This window comes from Capricornis sumatraensis, chromosome 13 (genome assembly GCF_032405125.1).
Source record: "Capricornis sumatraensis isolate serow.1 chromosome 13, serow.2, whole genome shotgun sequence".
Lineage (NCBI taxonomy): Eukaryota > Metazoa > Chordata > Mammalia > Artiodactyla > Bovidae > Capricornis > Capricornis sumatraensis.
The window spans coordinates 59,665,034-59,687,234 of NC_091081.1; the positions used below are offsets into that span (position 1 = coordinate 59,665,034).

The 22,201-nt window shown below is 42.6% G+C and overlaps 1 protein-coding gene across 1 annotated transcript in view; it reads right to left on the reverse strand.

Annotated features, from left to right (window-relative positions):
• Nucleotides 1-21,630, reverse strand: part of SLC2A12 (solute carrier family 2 member 12) — a 64,978-nt gene extending 43,348 nt beyond the window's left edge. Inside the window, exon 1 of the mRNA XM_068984815.1 lies at nt 21,516-21,630. Within this exon, the coding sequence (XP_068840916.1) occupies nt 21,516-21,630 (115 nt within the window). The remainder of the gene's footprint in view (nt 1-21,515) is intronic.
• Nucleotides 21,631-22,201: the final 571 nt, after the last annotated feature.

Genomic DNA, 22,201 nt, shown 5'->3' on the forward strand with positions numbered 1-22,201 from the left:
AGGAAAGAGAAAGAATGGCTGCTTAATCATGAATGGCAGAGTCTGGGGCAGGACAGAATCCAGGGTGGACAGAAGAGAAGCAGCCAGCGCTGAAGGAGAGAGGAGGGTGAGGAATCATAATTAGAGCCTTTTCAGCAAACATCCAGCCCTGAAGTCAGTCCGCACTTTCAGTTCATGGTGAAGTTTAGCATTCCTGGCCATTCTGCCCATGGATTTGCTTCACGAGAGCCCATCTCTACATCCCTGTGTCCCCCTAAAGGTGCAATGAGGGATTCTCAGCCTTTTGTGGACATCACAGAAGTAGAAACTATCTAGAAACTTCTAACTGGTACCCACAGGCTGCTGGGTCATGCCTACACTCTGAGTCTGGCTGCTTTGTTGTTAATAGACCAATCGTGTTCCTTTGGAGCAAGGATAATTCCTTAATAAGATAATAAAGTAAAACTGTTCCTATTGAAGATGTGATCACAACCCAGAGGCTTTATGCAAATGAGCACTGAGACCCACATCCCTGGCACAAAGGATGGCCAACTCCCACAGGCTAGGCAGCTGCAGCCACTTCCACAACAATAGCCGCATTGTCTGCCGCTCGGGGTGACTCAGACGAAACCACAACTTTAACTGGCTTACACCCGAAACACTCCATCTTTCATGATATTTGACTTTGTGCCCACTTTCTTCTTTCCTTTTCTTCTCCATATGCCTATTATATCATAAGTACATAATGGAATACACAACAGACACTTGCCGGAAGACTGACTTCTACAACAAACTGGAAAGCGTGCACACACAGGTTCCTTTTTTGGCAGGCAGCCAGGTCATTATGCAGCTTGACCAACTGTGAAGGTTTCACACATTGAAAAGGGCTCCTACTTCATGATTTGCTTGAGAAAAACTTGCAGTGGCCCCCAAATGGCTTTGCATCTGTGCTCTCCCTGCTCTCGGCTCCTCCTTCCCGAACACCTGTAATCCCAACCCATCACTCAAGAGTCATTTCAAGTGCCACCATGTCCAGGGTGACTGGCCTGTTCTGAAACCTTCTGCTACCCCACCCTCGACCCCTCTGGGCTCCCACTGCGCACAAAATACGGGGTTCCAGACATATGAAGGCATATTAGTAAGTCACTTATTTATTGACCTGTTTGTCTTCCCCTCTCACACAGGAAGACTTTGAGGCAAGAACCCTCCTTTCCTTAACATCTGTATTCTCACCTCTTTGGCACAGGAGTAGTCTTCAATAAATATCTGTTGAGTGAATAAATAAATTCACACTGGACCTCTTTTCTCCAAAAGTCGTACTGTGACTGGTGTGGACAGAAAGCCTCACAGCCATTCCTTTACAAGGCCTCTTACTTGCAAATGTGAGCAGCGGTTGATTTCATGTGTCCTTTTAGTTATATCTAAGTCTCCAGCCCTCTGCGGGGGAGAGACCTGAGCTCCCTCAGGCAATACTCCAGTTAGGAGGCCCTGAGCAGTTTCTTATCTTGACTGCAACACAGACCAGCTAGAGGAGTAAGTCTTCATCCCAGTCATATTCTACCAGCAGTGGGTCCTTCAATATAGGACAAAGGAAACCTTGGAAGGGCCATAAACCCTCAATCCATAAGAATTAGTCTTGGACCAGAAGCTGCCTATCCTAACAAGAGACAATACTTCATAAAGTTGGAAGTGAAGAAAGGTTTACAACTCCTCGTGGAAAAAGTCTTAAGATATCTTGCTGCCCTGACAGTTTCCATGCAATATTCCTATTCTGCCAGTTGTTAAGCCAAATGGGGAATATATGATGGTGCAAGACCTTAGAGCAGTAAATGCGTCACCACTGTGTAACGGTCCCTGTACATCCCTTCATGGTCATCCTTATAACATATTAGCCCAGATCTCTGAGGATGCTAAATGGCTTAACTGCTGGATCTCTAGAATGCTTTTTTTGCATCCCAGTTCATCCATCATCACAGTATCTGTTTGCCTTTGAGTGAACTAACCTCAACTCAGGCCAAAGGCAACAATATACCTGGACAATATTGCCTCAGGGGTTTCAGGACAGCAAAGGCCCATCTAGTCAAAGCTATGGTTTTTCTAGTAGTCATGTATGGATGTAAGAGTTGGACTATAAAGAAAGCTGAGCACCAAAGAATTGATGCTTTTGAACTGTGGTGTTGGAGAAGACTCTTGAGAGTTCCTTGGACTGCAAGGAGATCCAACCAGGGCATCCTAAAGGAGATCAGTCCTGAGTATTCATTGGAAGAACTGATGTTGAAGCTGAAACTCCAATACTTTGGCCACCTGATGCGAAGAGTTGACTCATTTGAAAAGACCCTGATGCTGGGAAAGATTGAGGGCAGGAGAAGAAGGGGACAACAGAGGATGAGATGGTTGGATGGCATCACTGACTCAATGGATGTGAGTTTGGGTAAACTCGAGGAATTGGTGATGGACAGGAAGCCTGGCATGCTGCAGTCCATGGGGTTGCAAAGAGTCGGACACAACTGAGCAACTGAACTGAGCTAAACTGAACACCTGTTTGCCCAGACCCTTGGAAAGGAAATAAGGGAAATACACCCAAAAGAGGGTGCTAAGCTACAGTACATGGATGACCTATTGGTATGAAGTCCCTCCATGGAAGCTCAGATCAAAATATCATTGAAGTCCTTCATTTCCTTGGGATCCAGAGTTAGAGTCTCTCAGACAAAGGCATCAGTCTCCAAACAACAAGTTAACTATCTGGGATATATTATAAACCTTGGAAGTAGACAGTTATCTCCAGATAGAAAACAAGCTATATTAGGCCTAAGTGTTCCAAAGACAAAGGAACATCTCTATCTTTTGGGACATGGTAGGATTTTGTAAAATTCGGATTCCAGGATTCAGGCTTATGGCTAAGACCCTGTATAAAGCCGTTTAAGGACCAGATACAGAACTGTTACTTTGGAACAGGGAACAGGAAAAGACTTTTAATGATATCAAGTAGGGCCTCACTAGAGGCCCTGCTCTCAGTCTTCCCAATTTGAAGAAGCCTTTCTTCTTCTATGTGGCTGAAAAGCAGGAGACAGCTCTGGGGGGTCCTTGTACAGAAGCTAGGGGAAGTTCTTCAGCCTATAGGAGACTTTTCCAGCCAATGAGACTCCATGGTTGAGACTGGCCTGGGGGCCTCTGGGCAGTAGCTGCCACAGTTTTAGTAGTGGAAGAAGTTAACAAGCTTACCTTTGGACAGCAACGGAAGTCCAGACCCCTCATCAAGTGCAAGGGATCCTAGAGATAAAAGGCCACTATTGGCTAACTGAAGGCTGCCTTATTAAGTACCAGGCTTTGCTCTTTGACTTCCCAGAGCTCACCTTCAAAACTTGCCATCCTCTTAACCTCGCTCCTTAATGCCTGCCAAAAGCTCAGAGCTAACACATTCTTGTCTCAAAACCCTTGACCGAATCTATGCCTGCAGGTCTGACCTAGCAGATGAAGCTGTGGAAAAAAAAAGAAGAGTGGTTTACTGATGGCAGCAGTTTCATTAAAAATGAAGTCAAGAGGGAGGGTATGCCATCGTCAGCACCCACAGCATCACAGAAGCAAAACACTGACAGCTCTAACCTGAGACTTAACCCTAGGGGAAGGAAAGATTGTAAATCTATATACAGATTTAAAGTATGCCTTCCCTGTTTTACATGCCCATGCAGCTACCTGGAAAGAGAGAAGACTTCTAAATGCAAGAAATTCCCCTATAAAATATGGGGCTAAGATTTTACATCTCATAGAGATGGTTCAGAAACCAAAACAGGCAGCAGTCATCCACAGCTGCAGGTATCAAAAGGGACTTTCTCAAATTTCCCAAGGAAATGATGGGGCAGATCAGAAAGCAAAGGAAGAAGCCCAGATACCCATAACCAAAAAGGCATTAATCCCATCCCTTACCCCTTTTAATGTTATACCCAGGCACTGGACTTTAAGAGAGATCTGGGCACGAGACAGAGGGGGTACCTAAGGGAACAGATGGCTGGTGGCATATAGGTCAGAAGTTTCTCATATATGTCTCTGATCAATGAAAAAATTATTGAAGGGTTACATGATTCTCTTCATCTGAGGAGAGATGAAATGTCTGTGATTGTTTTCTGACTTTTTTTTTTTTTTTACAGGGAAAAGGCTCCCAGAGATGATTAAAAAAGTTACTTGAGCCTCTGCCCTCCGTGCCACCCATAATCCAGGAGATAACCTCAAGCCTCCCCCTCTTAAACCCAGTCCAGTGTGGTGGGACTTACCCAGGAGACAGGACTAGCTAAGTTAATAGATTTCACTCAGATGCCCTCTTTTCAGGACTTCAAATATTTGTTAGTCTTTATAGATACTTTTACTGGATGGACAGAGGCTTTCCCCTACTAGAACAGAGGAGGCAACTTAAACGGCTAAGGCTCTCCTAGAAGAAATTAATCCTAGATTTGGATTGCCCCATCACCTCCAGAGTGACAACTGGCCTTCAGTTGCAAAGGTCACTTAACAGTTTCATAGGCTTTAGGAAATAAATACCACCTCCATTCATCCTGGAGATCTCAGTCCTCAGGAGAAGTGGAACAGGCTAAAGAAAATCTTGGGCAAACTCCATCAGGAAATGTCAGAGTCATGGCATCACCTGTGGCCGATAGCCCTCTTAAGGGTCAGGGCAGCTCCTAAAGCAACCATCAAGTTAAGCCATTTTGAAACAATATTCGGAAGGCCATTCCTTAGTCTGGACATGTTAACTGACCCAGAAATCCAGGCTCAACTTAAATACATTATAAACCTAGGCCAGGTCCAGAAGGCAATACAAGATTACGGCAACTGAGTGCAGCCGGCTCTAGATGACAGTCCTAGGTACCCTGTTGTAAACCCTAAAAGACCTCAAAAAATGAGTCCCTGGTGACCAGCTTCTCTCAGTATGGAAGGGTTCTTACCAGTCTTTCTGAACACCCCTACAGCAGTTAAACTCCAGGATGTCACCAGCTGAGTTCATCTGTCTAGGATTAAACCTGTCTCCACTGATATGTTACAGGAACCTGAAGACCCACATTCCAGCCATCCCTGTGAATCCACCCCTTTCTCCAAATCTCCAAAGGATCAGGGGCACCCAGAACAGACTGAAAATTCCAGGTGGATGAGTGAGCCACTCCAAGACTTGAAGCTCTTATTCAGAAGGGACAAAAAGTCTTCTTAGCCTCTGGCTAAGTACCTCTAGCCACTACCTTCCTTTTGCCTTCTGGTACTCCAATATACTTACAGATTAATTGAGATGCTCTGGTAGATTTAGATAAATATTGTCTTTTTTGCTCTCACCTTCACTCTTGGAATTTATTAAACTTCTCTGCCCATGCTGGATGATTTAATTATGATCCTGACTGGTGCAACTTGTTGTTTAGTCACTAAGTCATCCAACTATGAAACTACCAATTGCCTTAGCTTTTCTATGCCTCTGCAACTAAGACCTTTTTAGTCCAGGAAGGACTTCGGCCACTGATGGGAAGAACTGACTCATTGGAAAAGTCCCTGATGCTTGGAAAGATTGAGAGCAGGAGGAGACAGGGGAGACAGAGGATGAGGCGGTTAGATTACATCACCGAATCAACAGACAGGAGTTGAGCAAACTCTGGGAGACAGTGAAGGACATGGAAGCTTGGTGTGCTGCAGTCCACGGGGTCACAAAGAGCTGGATATGACTTAGTGATTGAACAGTTCAAGGAGGCTTGGGACCAACAGGTTCAGTCCTTCCATTTTAGAAATAAAGAAATATGTGGTCTCTTATTTCTTATCTGGACAGGGCCAAAGTTCCTCTCTCAGTTGTCCTCCTATTGATATTTTGGAGTTTGTGTCCACAAGGACCCAACTCGAATTGCTTACCGTGGGTGGGGGTAGGGTGGATCTGTCTCCTGCTTCATATTCTTTTCTCTTTCATCTCTATCTTCTTGTCCTTTTTTTTTTTTAATGTTTATTCCTAGTAGCTTCTCTTATATATCCTCCACATCACAGGTTTCAGATAATAATTCTGCTTTTGCAGTTTTAGCCCCGACACTTCACACATTTCATATTAGGTCTATCTGCATCTCTGATCTCAACTAGCTCCAGTTCAGTTCACTTCAATTCAGTCACACAGTCATGTCCGACTCTTTGTGACCCCATGAACTGCAGCACACCAGGCCTCCCTGTCCATCACCAACTCCCGGAGTTCACTCAAACTCATGTCCATAGAGTCAGTGATGCCATCCAGCCATCTCATCCTCTGTCATTCCCTTCTCCTCCTGCCCCCAATCCCTACCAGCATCAGAGTCTTTTCCAATGAGTCAATTCTTTGCATGAGGTGGCCAAAGTATTGGAGTTTCAGCTTTAGCATCATTCCTTCCAAAGAACACCCAGGACTGATCTCCTTTAGGATGGACTGGTTGGATCTCCTTGCAGTCCAAGGGACTCTCAAGAAAGTCTTCTTCAACAACACAGTTCAAAAAAATCAATTCTTTGTGCTCAGCTTTCTTCACTGTCTAACTCTCACATCCATACATGGCCACTGGAAAAACCATAGCCTTGACTAAATGGACCTTTGTTGGCAAAGTAATATCTCTGCTTTTCAATATGCTATCTAGGTTGGTCATAACTTTTCTTCCAAGAAGTAAACGTCTTTTAATTTCATGGCTGCAATCACCATCTGCAGTGATTGTGGAGCCCCCCAAAATAAACTCTGACACTGTTTCCACCATTTCCCCATCTATTTCCCATGAAGTGATGGGACCAGATGCCATGATCTTCGTTTTCTGAATGTTGAGCTTTAAGCCAACTTTTTCACTCTCCTCTTTCACTTTCATCAAGAGGCATTTTAGTTCCTCTTCACTTTCTGCCATAAGGGTGGTGTCATCTGCATATCTGAGGTTATTGATATTTCTCCTGGCAATCTTGATTCCAGCTTGTGTTTCTTCCAGTCCAGCGTTTTTCATGATGTACTCTGCATAGAAGTGGTGACAATATACAGCCTTGACGTATTCCTTTTCCTATTTGGAACCAGTCTGTTGTTCCATGTCCAGTTCTAACTGTTGCTTCCTGACCTGCATATCGGTTTCTCAAGAGCTCCATCTTCACCTCAATTTACTCCTATCACCAGCTGTTGTCCTGCATCTCATTTTTTTTCCCCACAGAGTCCATTTTTAAAAAATTACAGACAACAGAAATCAGATACTGCCCAAAATATATGTGTTTCCTGTGAAGAAAAATCTTAGAATGTATGTTTTCCCTTTGTATTTAAAATGTACTTGACAGTAACTGGCTTGCCACTTTCTGTTTACCCAGCCCCTAAATCAGTTATGATATTTTTGACTGTAAGAAACCAAAAACCTGAAAAACAAGGGCATTTATTGTTTAGTTTGTGAGAAGGCCAAGTTGAATTTGGTGTCTCCAAGGATTCACGCTCTACCCATCCATCTGTTCCTGCCTGCACAGAGGGCTGGCTTTTGTCCCCAATCTGTCACCATATGTGCAAGGTGGCTGTCACAGCTCGGGGCTTGAGATGCTCTCACAACCAGATTCACAGTGGAGAAGGCTTAGGACAAGTAGTTATCCCCATGTGCCTCTTTCCTCTTATCATGGAGGGAACTTTCCAGAAGATCATTGAAAGATGACGGCATTCACAACATGCTAACCCAAAATACAACACCTTGGCATGTTGAATATTTCATGTGAGAGGTACTTTCTGTTATACTCAGAGGAAAAGAACATCCTTATCTCAGAAAGCAAAGGGGCACCAAGAATTTGAATGAAGAGACTTGCTAAGTTTCCCCTGGTTTACTGCACTTACCTCATACTCCATCATATTTTCATGACAAATCAAGCATAAAAATATTCAGGCTTAATCATTTCTTTGAGCTTTTATTTCCTTATGAAGGTTTCCATGTCACATAAAACCTACATTAATTAAATATGGATGCTTTTGTGTTAATCTGTCTTTGTTGGTTTAATTTTTGGACTCAGTCACAGGCCCTAAAAAGGTTGAGGATAACTTTTTACCTCCCCACAAAGCCATCCTCATGTCTCATTGACCAGAACCAGTGTGTTCCATATAGTCAAACTTGGCTGCAAGAGAGAATAAGTATCTGAATCTTCTAGTTCCCCAGTTGGAAAAGACAAAGAAATAAAAAGGAAGTTGGGATAGCAATTAAGTTTTCGGTGTCTGACACACCTTACTGTAACCACCCAGTTGCAGTTGGAAATGTCCTTAGTTAGACTTGAAGGGGCAGTTAATGTGCACAGATGCTAGCCACACTTCTGATGTCTGTAAGTTATCTTTCTGGTGTGACCCCACTGAACTGAGAAAGGAATTTTTTTCCTTCTACTTTTTGGTCCCCTGACTGTGAACAGGGGATAACATCTCTGCATTGTATAAAGCAAACTTTCTTTTTTCTGCTTGTCAAAAACAGTACGTGCAAAACTGTAACTTCTAGAATATACCACTCCACTGGCTCATCTGAGCATTGTCTCTTCTTAACACTGATTTTCACATTCTAGAATACCACTGTCCTTCATTTGTCTAGCCAGAGTTGCTGAAATCTTGGGAACTGTAGCCCCTAAGAGATATAGAATGGGAAGTGATGGTGATAGGACAGGGTGGGAAGAATTATACTATGGAGCAAAACCTTCTGACCCTCTCAAAAAAGCAGCTCCAAGAGGTCTGTGGAGATATCATCCTTTGATCCGTGAAAATTCTCTCAGTAGGGATGCTCAGTGACAGATTGTGGAAAGCCAAAATATCACTCCCTTTTTTATACATTGGGCTTCTCCAGTGGCTTAGGAATAAAGAATTCGCCTGCATTGCAGGAGCCACAGCAGACGTGGGTTCAGTCCCGGGATGGGGAAGACCCCCTGGAGGAAGGCAAGGCAACCCACTCCAGTATCCTTGCCTGGAAAACCCCATGGACAGACGAGGCTGGCGGGCTATAGTCCATGGAGTGGCAAAGAGTCAGACACAACTGAGCAACTAAGCACAGCACAAGTTCTAACCCACTGGTAAGTATATCTGGCTTTAGCGTTATTGCAATTTTGCATCTCTTCCCATCTTTTCAAGAGGATTTTCAATAGACAGTTAAGAGGGGGTGAATCTGGAAAACAAACCAGCAGCCATTCACCCAGAGACCTCTGACATCTCCAGGAAGGAGATTCTCAATCAGTGTGAATTGTGGTGAGTGAGGCACATTTGAAAACTGATAAAGTCTTCAAAAAGGATCTTCATCCCATCAACGCTTACTAAACATCAGGAAAAATAGCAACATACACATTTGTCTTTCAAGATTCCATACATATGTGTAGATGTGCTGAAATAAAAAGTTTTAATTCAAAGTGTGAGTGAATGCAGAGTAGCTGCCTGCCATTCTATATTTTCTAATCATTAAATGCAACACTGTTAAAACTATTATGTGAGAATTTGAAATTATTTTTCTGTTTAAAAAGGAGTCCAAGGACTCAAAAATGGTTGAAAGTCATCCTCAGTGCTTTAAAATTTCTTTAATTAAGGAAATGAATAGGGAGAAAATAACATTGTAAAGCTTGTGGATGTAAAGTTCTTAGGAAGAGCACTTTATTTACTAAAAACGAATACCTGTATGACCACCTCAGGGTTAAGGGAAAAGGCCATGGGTCATGTTGATAACACAGAGGTGAGCCATGGGAGGGAGAGAGAGAAAGGGAGCAAATGCTAAGAAGCACGAATTTGTGTGTGTTTGTGTGTGTGAGACAGAGAGAGAGAGCTCAAGAAAGAAAGAACAGAACACAGAAATAAGACAAATGAAAAAAGGTCAGGAGAATTTGTCAGCTTGTAGAGGATGGGTAAGGATGAGGAATGAAGTTAAGAGAAAAATAGTACAAGAAGTTTGTACCTTCTAGCAAAAATTGGTTGACAAGAAAGTCCCTAAGGTGGATTTGACAGGAGAATTGTATGAATGGGTCCACCTAATATTTAATTGCACTATAGCCCTCTTCAGATTGTCAGTAAGAATCTACCAAGAACTTGAGTGAATGGGATTTGAGTATATGAAGGAAAAGATTGTAATCCATGCATGGACTAGAAGAGGGATAAGAGAAAAGACCAGCTTTGGGAAGCAAAGGGCAAGAAACCAGGGTAAATAGGAAGTTGGTGCAAAAAGTGATCAGAAACCACTTTCTGATCCTAAGGCTCCTAAGGTACACCAGTATACTGTATGTGTTTGAGGATGGGCAGAGAGCTGGGGAATAAAGAGGCATGTGATTTTAACTTTATGGGAGCTGGAGTCATTTTTGTTTAACTGTTAAAAGAATAGTGGGACTTTCCTGGTGGTCTAGTGGTTAGGACTATTTTCATTGCCAACGGCCTCATGTTCAATCCTGGTTGTACCACAAACTGAGGTGCAACCAAAAAATGAAAACTAAAAGAATGGTAAGGGTTTAGAGGCATGCAGGAAGAGTTTTCCAAGACCCCCTAATTCTGTCACCGCTATCATCACGTTCAGAAACTTTTCTTGATTTCTGTAATCCAATAAGATCTTTTCTCAATAATTCCTTCTATCATGTTACTTATCACACAAAGGTTTCATGACATGTCCCTACTTAACATCTTCAGATTCGTTCATAACCTTCTTTCTCCTTCTTTGAACTCTGCGTTTTCATCAGACAAATATATTTGTAGTTCCCTGAATGTGCCATTCTTTCTTCTCCAAACTCATATACAAGCTATTTTCTCTGCTTAGAATGTTCTCTGTAAACTTATTGGCCTCAGTGATACTTTCTTGACTCAGCTTAGCCATACTGTCTTATAGGATCCCCTGTGCACTACCAAGGCATATGTGTCTGGTCACCTCCTCCTGTCTACATTTCTGGATCTCTTCTCTCTCATCACCCATTGGTAATTGCATATGCATTGCACAGATGTCTCTGGTTTACCATTGGACCCAGGTTCTAGCGTCATGTCTGATTCCAGGAGATGCTCAATATTTGCCAAATGATTGTCATTACTTAGATTCTTATCTGTCTGATGAGTTGGTAAAACTTATGGACCCAGACAATGTTTTTAGATATTTTTATTTTTTACACTGAAGTATCTTGCACTGTACCTCTTACACAGTAGATAGTCAATAAATATTGCAGAATTAGAATGAGCTTTAGTTTAACTCAACAAACACTTCACTCATTCACTGATTTAACAATTAAGCATGTACTCCATGGCAATACCATCTTGAACACAGAGGGCAGACAGGTTCATCTGGATGGACAGTGCAGTCAGCAGGGTGGGCGTATTGAGCACCGTGCGGACACATTTCCTAGGCTACAAGGTAGCGTTACTTGTGCCATGTACACATGATCCCTGATGGCAATACAGAGGAAAAGGCACAGTTCCTACCTCATATGAGCTAAACAGCACTTTCTAAACAGCTAGCTCGGAGATCTGATAGGTTCAAGAATACATATTTTAATCCAGAAATTTATAATCTTATAGAAAAAGACATATCATATGGAAAATTAGGGAACTAGTTAAAATGAGACGCAATGAAGTTCTGAAACAAGGGTAATGGGGACCCAAATTCACAGATTAGAACACGGATCAGAGCAGAAAGTAGAGACATCAGTGTTGGATGGTATTGTTGCTCAAGCGCAAAACCCTGGCGTGGATTTAGAATGTGCAAAGTGAAAGTGTTAGTTGCTCAGCCATGTCTGACTCTGTGCGACCCCATGGACTGTAGCCTGCCAGGTTCCTCTGTCCGTGGAATTCTCCAGGCAAGAATACTGGAGTGGGTAGCCATTCCCTTCTCCAAGGATCTTTCTGACCCAAGGATCAAACCCAGGTCTCCTGCATTGCAGGCTGATTCTTTACCATCTGAGCCACCGGAGATTTATAACACTGAGGTTTAGATCTCTGGGCTATTATCCATGCTACATGGAGCATCATTTTGCTTTTCTCCCAGAGGTACCTCAGCTTAACACTGAAGGTACAGTTTGGAATCAGAGTACCTGGTTAGTTAGCAGTTAGACTCTGACATGTCTAGTTTAATCTTTTTGTTCCTCTGTGTCCTAAAGTAAAGATAATAATATCACATACCTCATAAAGTTATGAGAATAAATGAAATAGAAGAGTAGCTGGTGCACACTACTAAGTGCTTAGTAACTGTTAGCTTTTGGTCTCTTAGCTTCAGTTTCCTTATCTGTCAACTGGGGGTAATGTTACTTCATGGAATTACCCACAATAATCATGCAATAACAGTTTGTTTAGTCTGAATGGAGTTTTACCAAGAGAACGCACTGGTCATAGCAAACACCCTCTTCCAACAACACAAGAGAAGACTCTACACATGAACATCACCAGATGGTCAACACTGAAATCAGATTGATTACAGTCTTTGCAGTCAAAGATGGAGAAGCTCTATACAGTCAGCAAAAACAAGACCAGGAGCTGACTGTGGCTCAGATCATGAACTCCTTATTGCCAAATTTAGACTGAAATTGAAGAAAGTAGGGAAAACCACTAGACCATTCAGGTATGACCTAAATCAAATCCCTTATGATTATACAGTGGAAGTGAGAAATAGATTTAAGGTACTGGATCTGATAGACAGAGTGCCTGATGAACTATGGACTCAGGTTCGTGACATTGTACAGGAGACAGGCATCAAGACCATCCCCATGGAAAAGAAATGCAAAAAAGCAAAATGGCTGTCTGGGGAGGCCCTACAAATAGCTGTGAAAAGAAGAGAAGCGAAAAGCAAAGGAGAAAAGGAAAGATATAAGCATCTGAATGCAGAGTTCCAAAGAATAGCAAGGAGAGATAAGAAAGCCTTTCTCAGTGATCAATGCAAAGAAATAGAGGAAAAGAACAGAATGGGAAAGACTAGAGATCTCTTCAAGAAAATTAGTGATACCAAGGGAACATTTCATGCAAGGATGGGCTCGATAAAGGACAGAAATGGTATGGACCTAACAGAAGCAGAAGATATTAAGAAGAGGTGGCAAGAATACACAGGAGAACTGTACAAAAAAGAGCTTCACGACCCAGATAATCATGATGGTGTGATGACTCACCTAAAGCCAGACATCCTAGAATGTGAAGTCAAGTGGGCCTTAGGAAGCATCACTATGAAAAAAGCTAGTGGAGGTAACGGAATTCCAGTTGAGCTATTTCAGATCTTGAAAGATGATGCTGTGAAAGTGCTGCACTCAATATGCCAGCAAATTTGGAAAACTCAGCAGTGGCCACAGGACTGGAAAAGGTCAGTTTTCATTCCAATTCCAAAGAAAGGCAATGCCAAAGAATGCTCAAACTACCGCACAATTGCACTCATCTCACACGCTAGCAAAGTAATGCTCTAAATTCTCCAAGCCAGGCTTCAGCAATACGTGAACCGTGAACTCCCTGATGTTCAAGCTGGTTTTAGAAAAGGCAGAGGAACCAGAGATCAAATTGCCAACATCCGCTGGATCATGGAAAAAGCAAGAGAGTTCCAGAAAAACATCTATTTCTGCTTTATTGACTATGCCAAAACCTTTGACTGCGTGGATCACAATAAACTGTGGAAAATTCTGAAAGAGATGGGAATACCAGACCACCTGACCTGCCTCTTGAGAAACCTATATGCAGGTCAGGAAGCAACAGTTAGAACTGGACATGGAACAACAGACTGGTTCCAAATAGGAAAAGGAGTACATCAAAGCTGTATATTGTCACCCTGCTTATTTAACTTCTATGCAGAGTACATCATGAGAAATGTTGGGCTGGAAGAAGCACAAGCTGGAATCAAGATTGCTGGGAGAAATATCAATAACCTCAGATATGAAGATGATACCACCCAGAAAGTGAAGACGAACTAAAGAGCCTCTTGATGAAAGTGAAAGAGGAGAGTGAAAAAGTTGGCTTAAAGCTCAACATTCAGAAAACGAAGATCATGGCATCTGTTCCCATCACTTCATGGGAAATAGATGGGGAAACAGTGGAAACAATGTCAGAGTTTATTTTGGGGGCTCCACAATCACTGCAGATGGTGATTGCAGCCATGAAATTAAAAGACACTTACTCCTTGGAAGGAAAGTTATGACCAACCTAGATAGCATATTGAAAAGCAGAGATATTACTTTGCCAACAAAGGTTCACCTAGTCAAGGCTGTGATTTTTCCAGTGGTCATGTATGGATGTGAGAGTTAGACTGTGTAGAAAGCTGAGTGCTGAAGAACTGATGCTTTTGAACTGTGGTGTTGGAGAAGACTCTTGAGAGTCCCTCGGACTGCAAGGAAATTCAGCCAGTCCATCCTAAAGGAGTTCAGTCCTGGGTGTTCATTGGAAGGACTGATGCTGAAGCTGAAACTCCAATACTTTGGCCACCTCATGTGAAGAGTTGACTCATTGGAAAAGACCCTGATGCTGGGAAAGATTGAAGGCGGGAGGAGAAGGTGACGACAGAGGATGAGATGGCTGGATGGCATTACCGACTCGATGGATATGAGTGTGAGTGAACTCCGGGAGTTGGTGATGGACAGGGAGGCCTGATGTGCAGCGATTCATGGGGTCCCAAAGAGTCAGACAGGACTGAGCGACTGAACTGACCTGAACTGATGGGGTAAAATCTCTCTAACAAGTAAAACTTTGAAACAGTCTCTTATTGATAGCAAAGGAAGTAAAATGATACCTTGTTTCCAGCATAACAATTCTGCCTTTTCATACTTTTCTGAATTCCTTTTTTTTTTTTTTTGGCAATACCTACACAGTTCAGTTCAGTTCAGTCGCTCAGTCATGTCCGACTCTTTGCGACCCCATGAATCACACCACGCCAGGCCTCCCTGTCCATCACCAACTCCCGGAGTTCACTCAGACTCATATCCATCGAGTTGGTAATGCCATCCAGCCATCTCATCCTCTGTCGTCACCTTCTGCTCCTGCCCGCAATCCCTCCAAGCATTAGAGTCTTTTCCAATGAGTCAACTCTTTGCATGGGGTGGCCAAAGTACTGGAGTTTCAGCTTCCGCATCATTCCCTCCAAAGAAATCCCAAGGCTGATCTCCTTCAGAATGGACTGGTTGGATCTCCTCGCACAATGGGACTTACATCATGAAAAATTCTTCCTGTGATTTTGCCTTGAGTTTTCCACAATTTTGTTTCCCAATAGAAATGAAACATTCATTAGCTACGGATGTTCTTTCACAACACTAACTGATTAAAATTACAACTTTTCCCCCTATTCTTTATTTACTGTCTCTATTTCATTTCATGCCCTGTGGCATGTGAGATATTTAGTTCCCCAGCCAGAGACTGAACCTGTGGCCCCTGCAGTGCAAGGGCGGTGTCTTAATCATTGGACCACCAGGAAAGTCCCTCTCTTATTCTTAAAAAGCCTTGCACTTCTGAGGCTGAGATGCCATATATAAATTAGCATTGCACATGGCTCATAACTTGCATAAAGTGTGTGGAAACAAATGCATACAGGGGCAACACATTATAAAATAACAATAATATAAATAAAATAAAATGGATGCAGCTAATAGCCACAGAGCCTAATAATGGCAGGCAGACCTTCGTCATGATTGTTTTTGAGAAACAATTACTTCCAGTTCAGTTCGGTTTAGTTACTCAGTCATGTCTGGCTCTTTGTGACCCCATGGACTGCAGCATGCCAGGCCTCCCTGTCATCACCAACTTCCGGAGTTTACTCAAACTCATGTCCACTGAGTCAGTGACACCATCCAACCATCTTATCCTCTGTCATCCCCTCTCCTCCCGCCTTCAATCTTTCCCAGCATCAGGGTCTTTTCCAATGAGTCTGTTCTTCACAGTAGGTGGCCAAAGTATTGGAGTTTCAGCTTCAGCATCAGTCCTTCCAATGAATATTCAGGACTGATTTCCCTTAGGATGAACTGGTTGGAGATTACTTCCAAGGGATGCACAATTCTACAATTTAAATAATGCTTGATTTTCTTAAGGGGAAAGAAAATATTCCTATAAGTCAAAAGTTTGCATTTTTCTCCCTGATACTTCAGCACAACAGTATAAAGTGAGTCATGGTCAAAAAGAATGAAAGTTCCTAAAGTAAGAATAAGGTGATAAATTATTTTAATCTCATCACTTCTACCTAAATTGTATAGAAAAATTACGATATCACTGAATCATAACCATTTAGCAAATACATAAATGAGCATGCTGTGATATAGGAAGAACAGCTTTACCAAGGAGCCAAGACAGAAAAAAAAAAAGAAAAAAAAACTAATATGACTTTATGTTTACTATAAAGGTAGTATATTTGGCTCAACATTTCAGCTGGGAAATACTTGCAGGGATTTCAGGTTCTGTGTCTTTTTTTTTTTGCCATGCTGCTTGTGGAGTCCTATTTCCCTGACTGGTGATTGAACTCAGGCCCTCAGCAGTGAAAGTACAGGGGCCTAACCACCGGACTGCTCTGGAATTTCCAGAGGTTGGATACTTTCTGAGGGAAGACAGGATAGGGAATTATTCTCTTTTGGTATTTGGTCAAATAGCTGCTTGGAAAGCAGCCTGTTTCAACTTTTCTCCTTTCTCACACCATGACTTGGTATACTTCTAGGTGGCTTTCTTTCATTGCCTTATTTTATTCGCTAACTCATCCACTTGGGGAAGGCTCTTCATGAGAAAAAGCTGAATTTGGGAGCCCCAATTCCATTCAATTTAAATGCTTGTGCTCCGCAACAAGCCACCACAGTGAGAAGCTGGAGTACCGCAAGGCAGAGTAGCCCCGACTTAACACAACTAGAGAAAGCCTGCACACAGCAGTGAAGACCCAGCACAGACAAAAATTAATCAGTTTTTAAAAAAGAACTAACTATTCTTCAATGACAAAATATCATCCCACATGTCTACAGCAATTAAAAACTGCATTTTAAGATTGGCTGATTCACCTTTAATACATACATGTAAATTATTTTCCATAGTCGCCTCCAGAGAGGACTCATTGTATTTTGAGTTCTGTTTTTCTCAGCTACTACAGGGTCTAGACCACTAAAAAGTACTCTCTTGAGAATACATAAAAGATATACCTGAGGGCTCCCTGTAGGGTTCCTTCCAGCTATTCACCAGGGTAGTGCCTAAGAACTCAGTCATTCAGGTCCTGCCGGCAATCTTACTAGACAGAAGGGTGATGTTGAAAATATCTGACAACCACACCAAGGTACTGTCCTATCGAAATAGACATCGGCTTTAAACCTGCTCGGGCACGCTGGTATCCACAGGCTAATTTCAGGCCCTCCAGGTCAGGGGCACTGTTGGTGGCTCCTTGTCTGCCAAGCTCTGCCACCACGGGCACTCATCAATGCATGTCTGCTGCTGTGGGGGCAGCCTAGAGGAGGTTTGCGACAAGTGGCAATCTTCCCTGACCTCTCGGGGTGACATGATACTAAAGGGGAAAAGATCCCTGCTGTGTGAGTCAACACCATCCACCCAGAGTTGGCAGTGGAACAGCTCCCGCCATATTTGTTTAGAGGTTTCTCCCTTACCTGGGAAATCCTATGGACAGAGGAGCTACATAGAGTCCATGGAGTCACAAAGAGTCGGACACGACTTAAACCACTACCACCACAGGTCCCAGAGAAGTCATTTACCCAGCTCTCACTGTCACAAAACCCCTCAAATTTATATTTTTGATGTGATTTCCAAATGAGGTGAAATGTACAGACCCAGAGAGAAGCTGATTGAAGAGAAAGAGGAGATGGCTATCTTTAAATTTGGTCTTATTTTCAGCAAAAACATCTATATAGTTCAGTTTAGTCACCCAGTTGTGTCCCTCATAAATTCAAATGTCTATAAATTCTGCCATTTCCTTGAGAATATCAAGCCATACACAACTTTTTTGTTTTTGCTGTTGTAACTGCCATTTATTTGTTAGATATACATGCTTTTAAAAGCACAAGTTTTGTCACAGGTTTTGTCACTTTTTCTTCTGATACATATATACTGTATATGGTTTATTTAAAAAATTTTTCCCTGCTTTTTTAAAGGTATAGTTGATTTATAATATTATATTAGTTTCAGATGTCACTTTTTAATATGTGGAAAGCCTGGGAAAATGGGAATGGCCAAGGTCTGGGTCTTCCCAAAGTAACTTCCCAAAGTTGGTCTCACAGTCAAAGCTCTGTGATCAGGTCAAGGTGGTCAGTCTGACCTTCTCTTCTCTGATAACAAGTCTATTCCCCAAAGTCTTCTCAGTCTATCTTACAAGTAAACTTCTCCTTGAGCTGTCTGAGGAAGCCTGAGAAGGCCAAGCTTGACTCAATTCAAGAGGGACCAGTTTAGGCTGACTCTGAGAGCCCAAGGCTCACAGTAGGAGCACAGTAAGTATGCCCCAACCTCGAAAACATCACCGGCATAACCTGAGCAGTGATGGACCTGAGGTTTGCTAATATAATCCTGAGCCAGGAGCCAGCTCAGGGCCACAAGGGATGCGAGGGGAGCAGAGAAGCAGCCAGGCCACAGGGCTTTCTACACTCCCACTTTCCACTAAAGAAGTGCCATGTTTACCTGTCTCACGTACTGACCACCTACACAGACTCCATTTGCAGAAAGGAGTTTGCAGCTTTGAACATGTTTGAGGACAACTGCCATAGTACAGCCGCCTCGCCAGCAGAGGTGTGCATTTCGTGACTCCCAGACTGCAGGGCTGCAGCTAGGCTTAGAAGGGTCTGGGAGGGGGTGAAGTGCCGTCAGTGTCGCTGATTCAGTGAGCCTAGTTCCAGCGATCTGGGTTCCAGTACATCAGGCAGCTGGATCTGCGGTGTGGAAAACATGTACTCACACAAGTATTGTGCTGTTTCTGACCTTTCGGGCAGACCTGAGAAGGAAAAGCAGAGCGAGTGGGGTAATGGAGGACTTAAGGAAACCCCCTTCTTAACCAGTTGTTGAATCATGAATTAGAGGAGCCTGGGAGACCCAGCTTCTGAGGTGAAGGAGCAGGCCCCGCTGGGCCACAGGCTGCCAGGGTCTGCTTTGATCAGCCACCCCCTGAACTTGGGCCAACCACACATCTTCTAGACTCCTGTTCTCCTTGTGTGAGGTGCTCTAGCCATCTATGTTTCGCACCTCATCTATATCTGTTGCTGGCTTTAAGTACCAAGATTTCAAATTGAGCTCAACGTTGCCCTACAAGGTCAATTATAACATGTCTATGAAAGCTGAAATGTTTACTAAAAATGTACCCACTTAAGCCATAACTTCTTGAAAGTGAATTTAAATTCATTAGCTTCTAGCCACTGGAACAAAGCATTCCTTCCAGTTTAGAGGGTTTGGCCAAGGAAAACCTGCCTACCTTTCTCACTATGCACAATAGCATTAAGGGGTGCAATCACAGGGTTTCTGTTCTGTTTCATTTTTCAGTATCTCAAATGCTTTAATTACCTTATTCTGGGTTTATAACTCATTCCTCTTTGCACATTGTTTTTCATCTAGGAATACAGAACAACTTGCTACTTTCAAATGCAGGAAAAGAAGGATAATTATTAAGCGTATTTTAAACACTTGAAGTTTCCTGCAGGAAGCTATGGAAGTTTAAAATATAAAGAGGTTGAAAGAAGTTTTTGTCAAATATTTCATTTGACATCTTTGTAAATCAGACAAAAATGCAACCTTGATAGAAGAGGTGAACTAACTTGTCAAAACAGCTGAGCAAGTCCATACTATGTGTTAATTATATATGTAGATCTGTATAATTGCCTTTGGGTACCAAGAATGCCTAAGGCAATTTAGGAAAATTTATGAAAGTAATAATAAGGTTTGTATTTGTCTAAATACAAGCTACATATAGCACCCATCAAAGCTGTATTCATTAAGGAGTTAACAAAAGCATTTAGGTTTCTTCTTCTACATGATCAAGATTCATTTAAAGTTAAATGTAAAAGACAATTGATGGTATTTATTCACTTAGTGTTTCTTTTCAACAGTTTAAAGTTGTACTTTAAACTGAAAGTTGTGTGTGTTCAATCTTTAGAAGCACACATATTTGCTTTCCATTGTGAACTTGGACAATCTGACCTATTAAAAGGACATTATGCTTTCAAAGACATATCATAACTAAATAGTCCATTTTTGAATGTTACTGTGGAGGCCCCTCTAGCATAAAATTTGTTTTCAACTTCTTTGCGACATTTATCACTGACTCTATATAGTTAATGCTTTTGTCGCTATTACCACCTCAACTCACCCTCTAGCTCAATCTTGCGAGAATTCAGAGAGAACTTCGCTACTCTTTCTCTACTCCCCAATACAAGTTTCTTTTGTTTGTTCTTAGACTTAGATCACACTTAGAGAAAGTGGTAGCTCTGCTGAAGAGAGGACTGGGCCATAGTGTAAGGGACCCCAGATATTAATTCTTGACTAGAAGGAGGGAAGTTAGAGAGGGCTGAGCTGGAAGAGGGCAAGGGAGAAGGAGAGCTTCTCCATTTACGAGGAGGGGTTGCTTGGTGCCTCGGTTCCAATGTGGATTCAATTCCAAGATCAGACAATCCCACCATGAAAACCTAAGCATATAGGGGACTTCACCTGGTGGTCCAGTGGTTAAGACTCCGCCAGGGAATTGGGGAACTAATACTCTGCATGCAATAAATAAATCAAATTAAAACAAAATTCTTTTAAAAGAACAATTGTTAAAAAAAAAAACACTAGTATATAGATCCATCCCAAGGTGAAAGATAAATGCTTTTTGTATTTATTTGGTGGTTTGGATTATTCATAAAATTCTAATATATGGCCTGGGCATGTATCATACTTTTAGAGGGAGCAGAGCTGAGAGAAGCAGGGGAAGGGGGTATTATTTGTGTTTGATTTCATTTCATATTACAATGAGTTCCTTTTCCTTTGAAGACTAATTGATCAGGAGAGGCAACTAAATGTAGGCAGTGTGTTTGTGAAAATTGTAAATATGGAAGTGAGGAAAGGCATTTGGAAGCAAAGTTAACTGAAATGAATGAAAACTTTTCCGAAATTTCACCTCCAGAAGGAGAAGTATTAAACAAACCTCAGTCTAAGATGCCAGTTTTAAAGAAAGCAGGAGCAAGTAAGCAGAGGTTTTAGACTCCAAACAATGCTCAAATTCATTACAAAAAGATGCTGGGCACTTAAAAAGAAAGTTGAATTTATTGATTATGTAACTAATAATTTTAGGAAGCCTCCTTAAAATGCTGGTTTTTAAAATGGTGGTTAGAATGTCCAATTGTTACAGATTATCCATGTGTGACAAGAAATGAAAAAAAAAGTGTGTACGTGGGGGTGTGTGTGGGTGTCTTCATCGGCGCGATTATCTTGCCAGTCAATTTCTCCAAATGAAAGAGATTTATCCCTGATAACAGCCCACACAGAGGAAGGGACCCGGCTTAGGAGTAGTGAGACTTCAGCCTTCACATTAGAGCTCCTTGTCGCTTCTCCCACGAGATCCTGTCCCCTTATCTCCAGGCACCTTGCACGCTCACGTGGACACACACAAGCACACGCACACACACGAGTGAGACACGCGTCCAGCGCGCTCCTCTCGCGGTCCCGCAGCCAGGCTGCCTCGCTTTACCTCGCGCCCCGGGAGGATGCGGGCCGCCGCTGGCTCTGTCGCTGCCATCAGTCTCCGCCGCTCGCCCCTTCGGTTTCAGCAGACTGGGGCCCTCTGCGTTTTCAACAGGTACCATGGTCACGTAGAAGTTACAGCCGTTCCCTGGGCACCAAACCACCCCGACTTCCCCAACTGACACGAGCGGTCACTTTCCCCATAGTTGCATGCTAAAGAAAGGTGGGGAAGAAAAAAAAAAAAAAAACTTCGAGCAAAGCCAATGTGATTTGTGACCAACTTTGTTTCTATTTCCGAAAGCTTTGCCCTTTTCGGTGACACAGGCTGTTGCTATTCCAAGCAGCCTATCACAGGCAGTGGGAGGGCCGAATCTCCGGAGGATTGTTTTTGCCTGCAGATGCAGAGTTGGAAGCAAAGGATTTCAAGGCTTGGGAACCTGAGCTCTGACAGTGTTTGGCCCTTAGGTGGTGGGGAGCTCTCCTCTTCCTGCACCTTTGAAAAGAGGCAGAGAAAAGAAACAGGTAGATCCAAGCGCAAACTGAGGGAGGGCCTGGAATACTCACAGATGGTATTAGTTAATCTTGCAGAGGGAGAAACAATTTATGCAGAGACACACCAGAAAGGAAAGTGTGTCAATTTTTCTGCAAGGCTATTATTCCAAGAGTCATGACACTTAGGGAAGTCAACAAAGC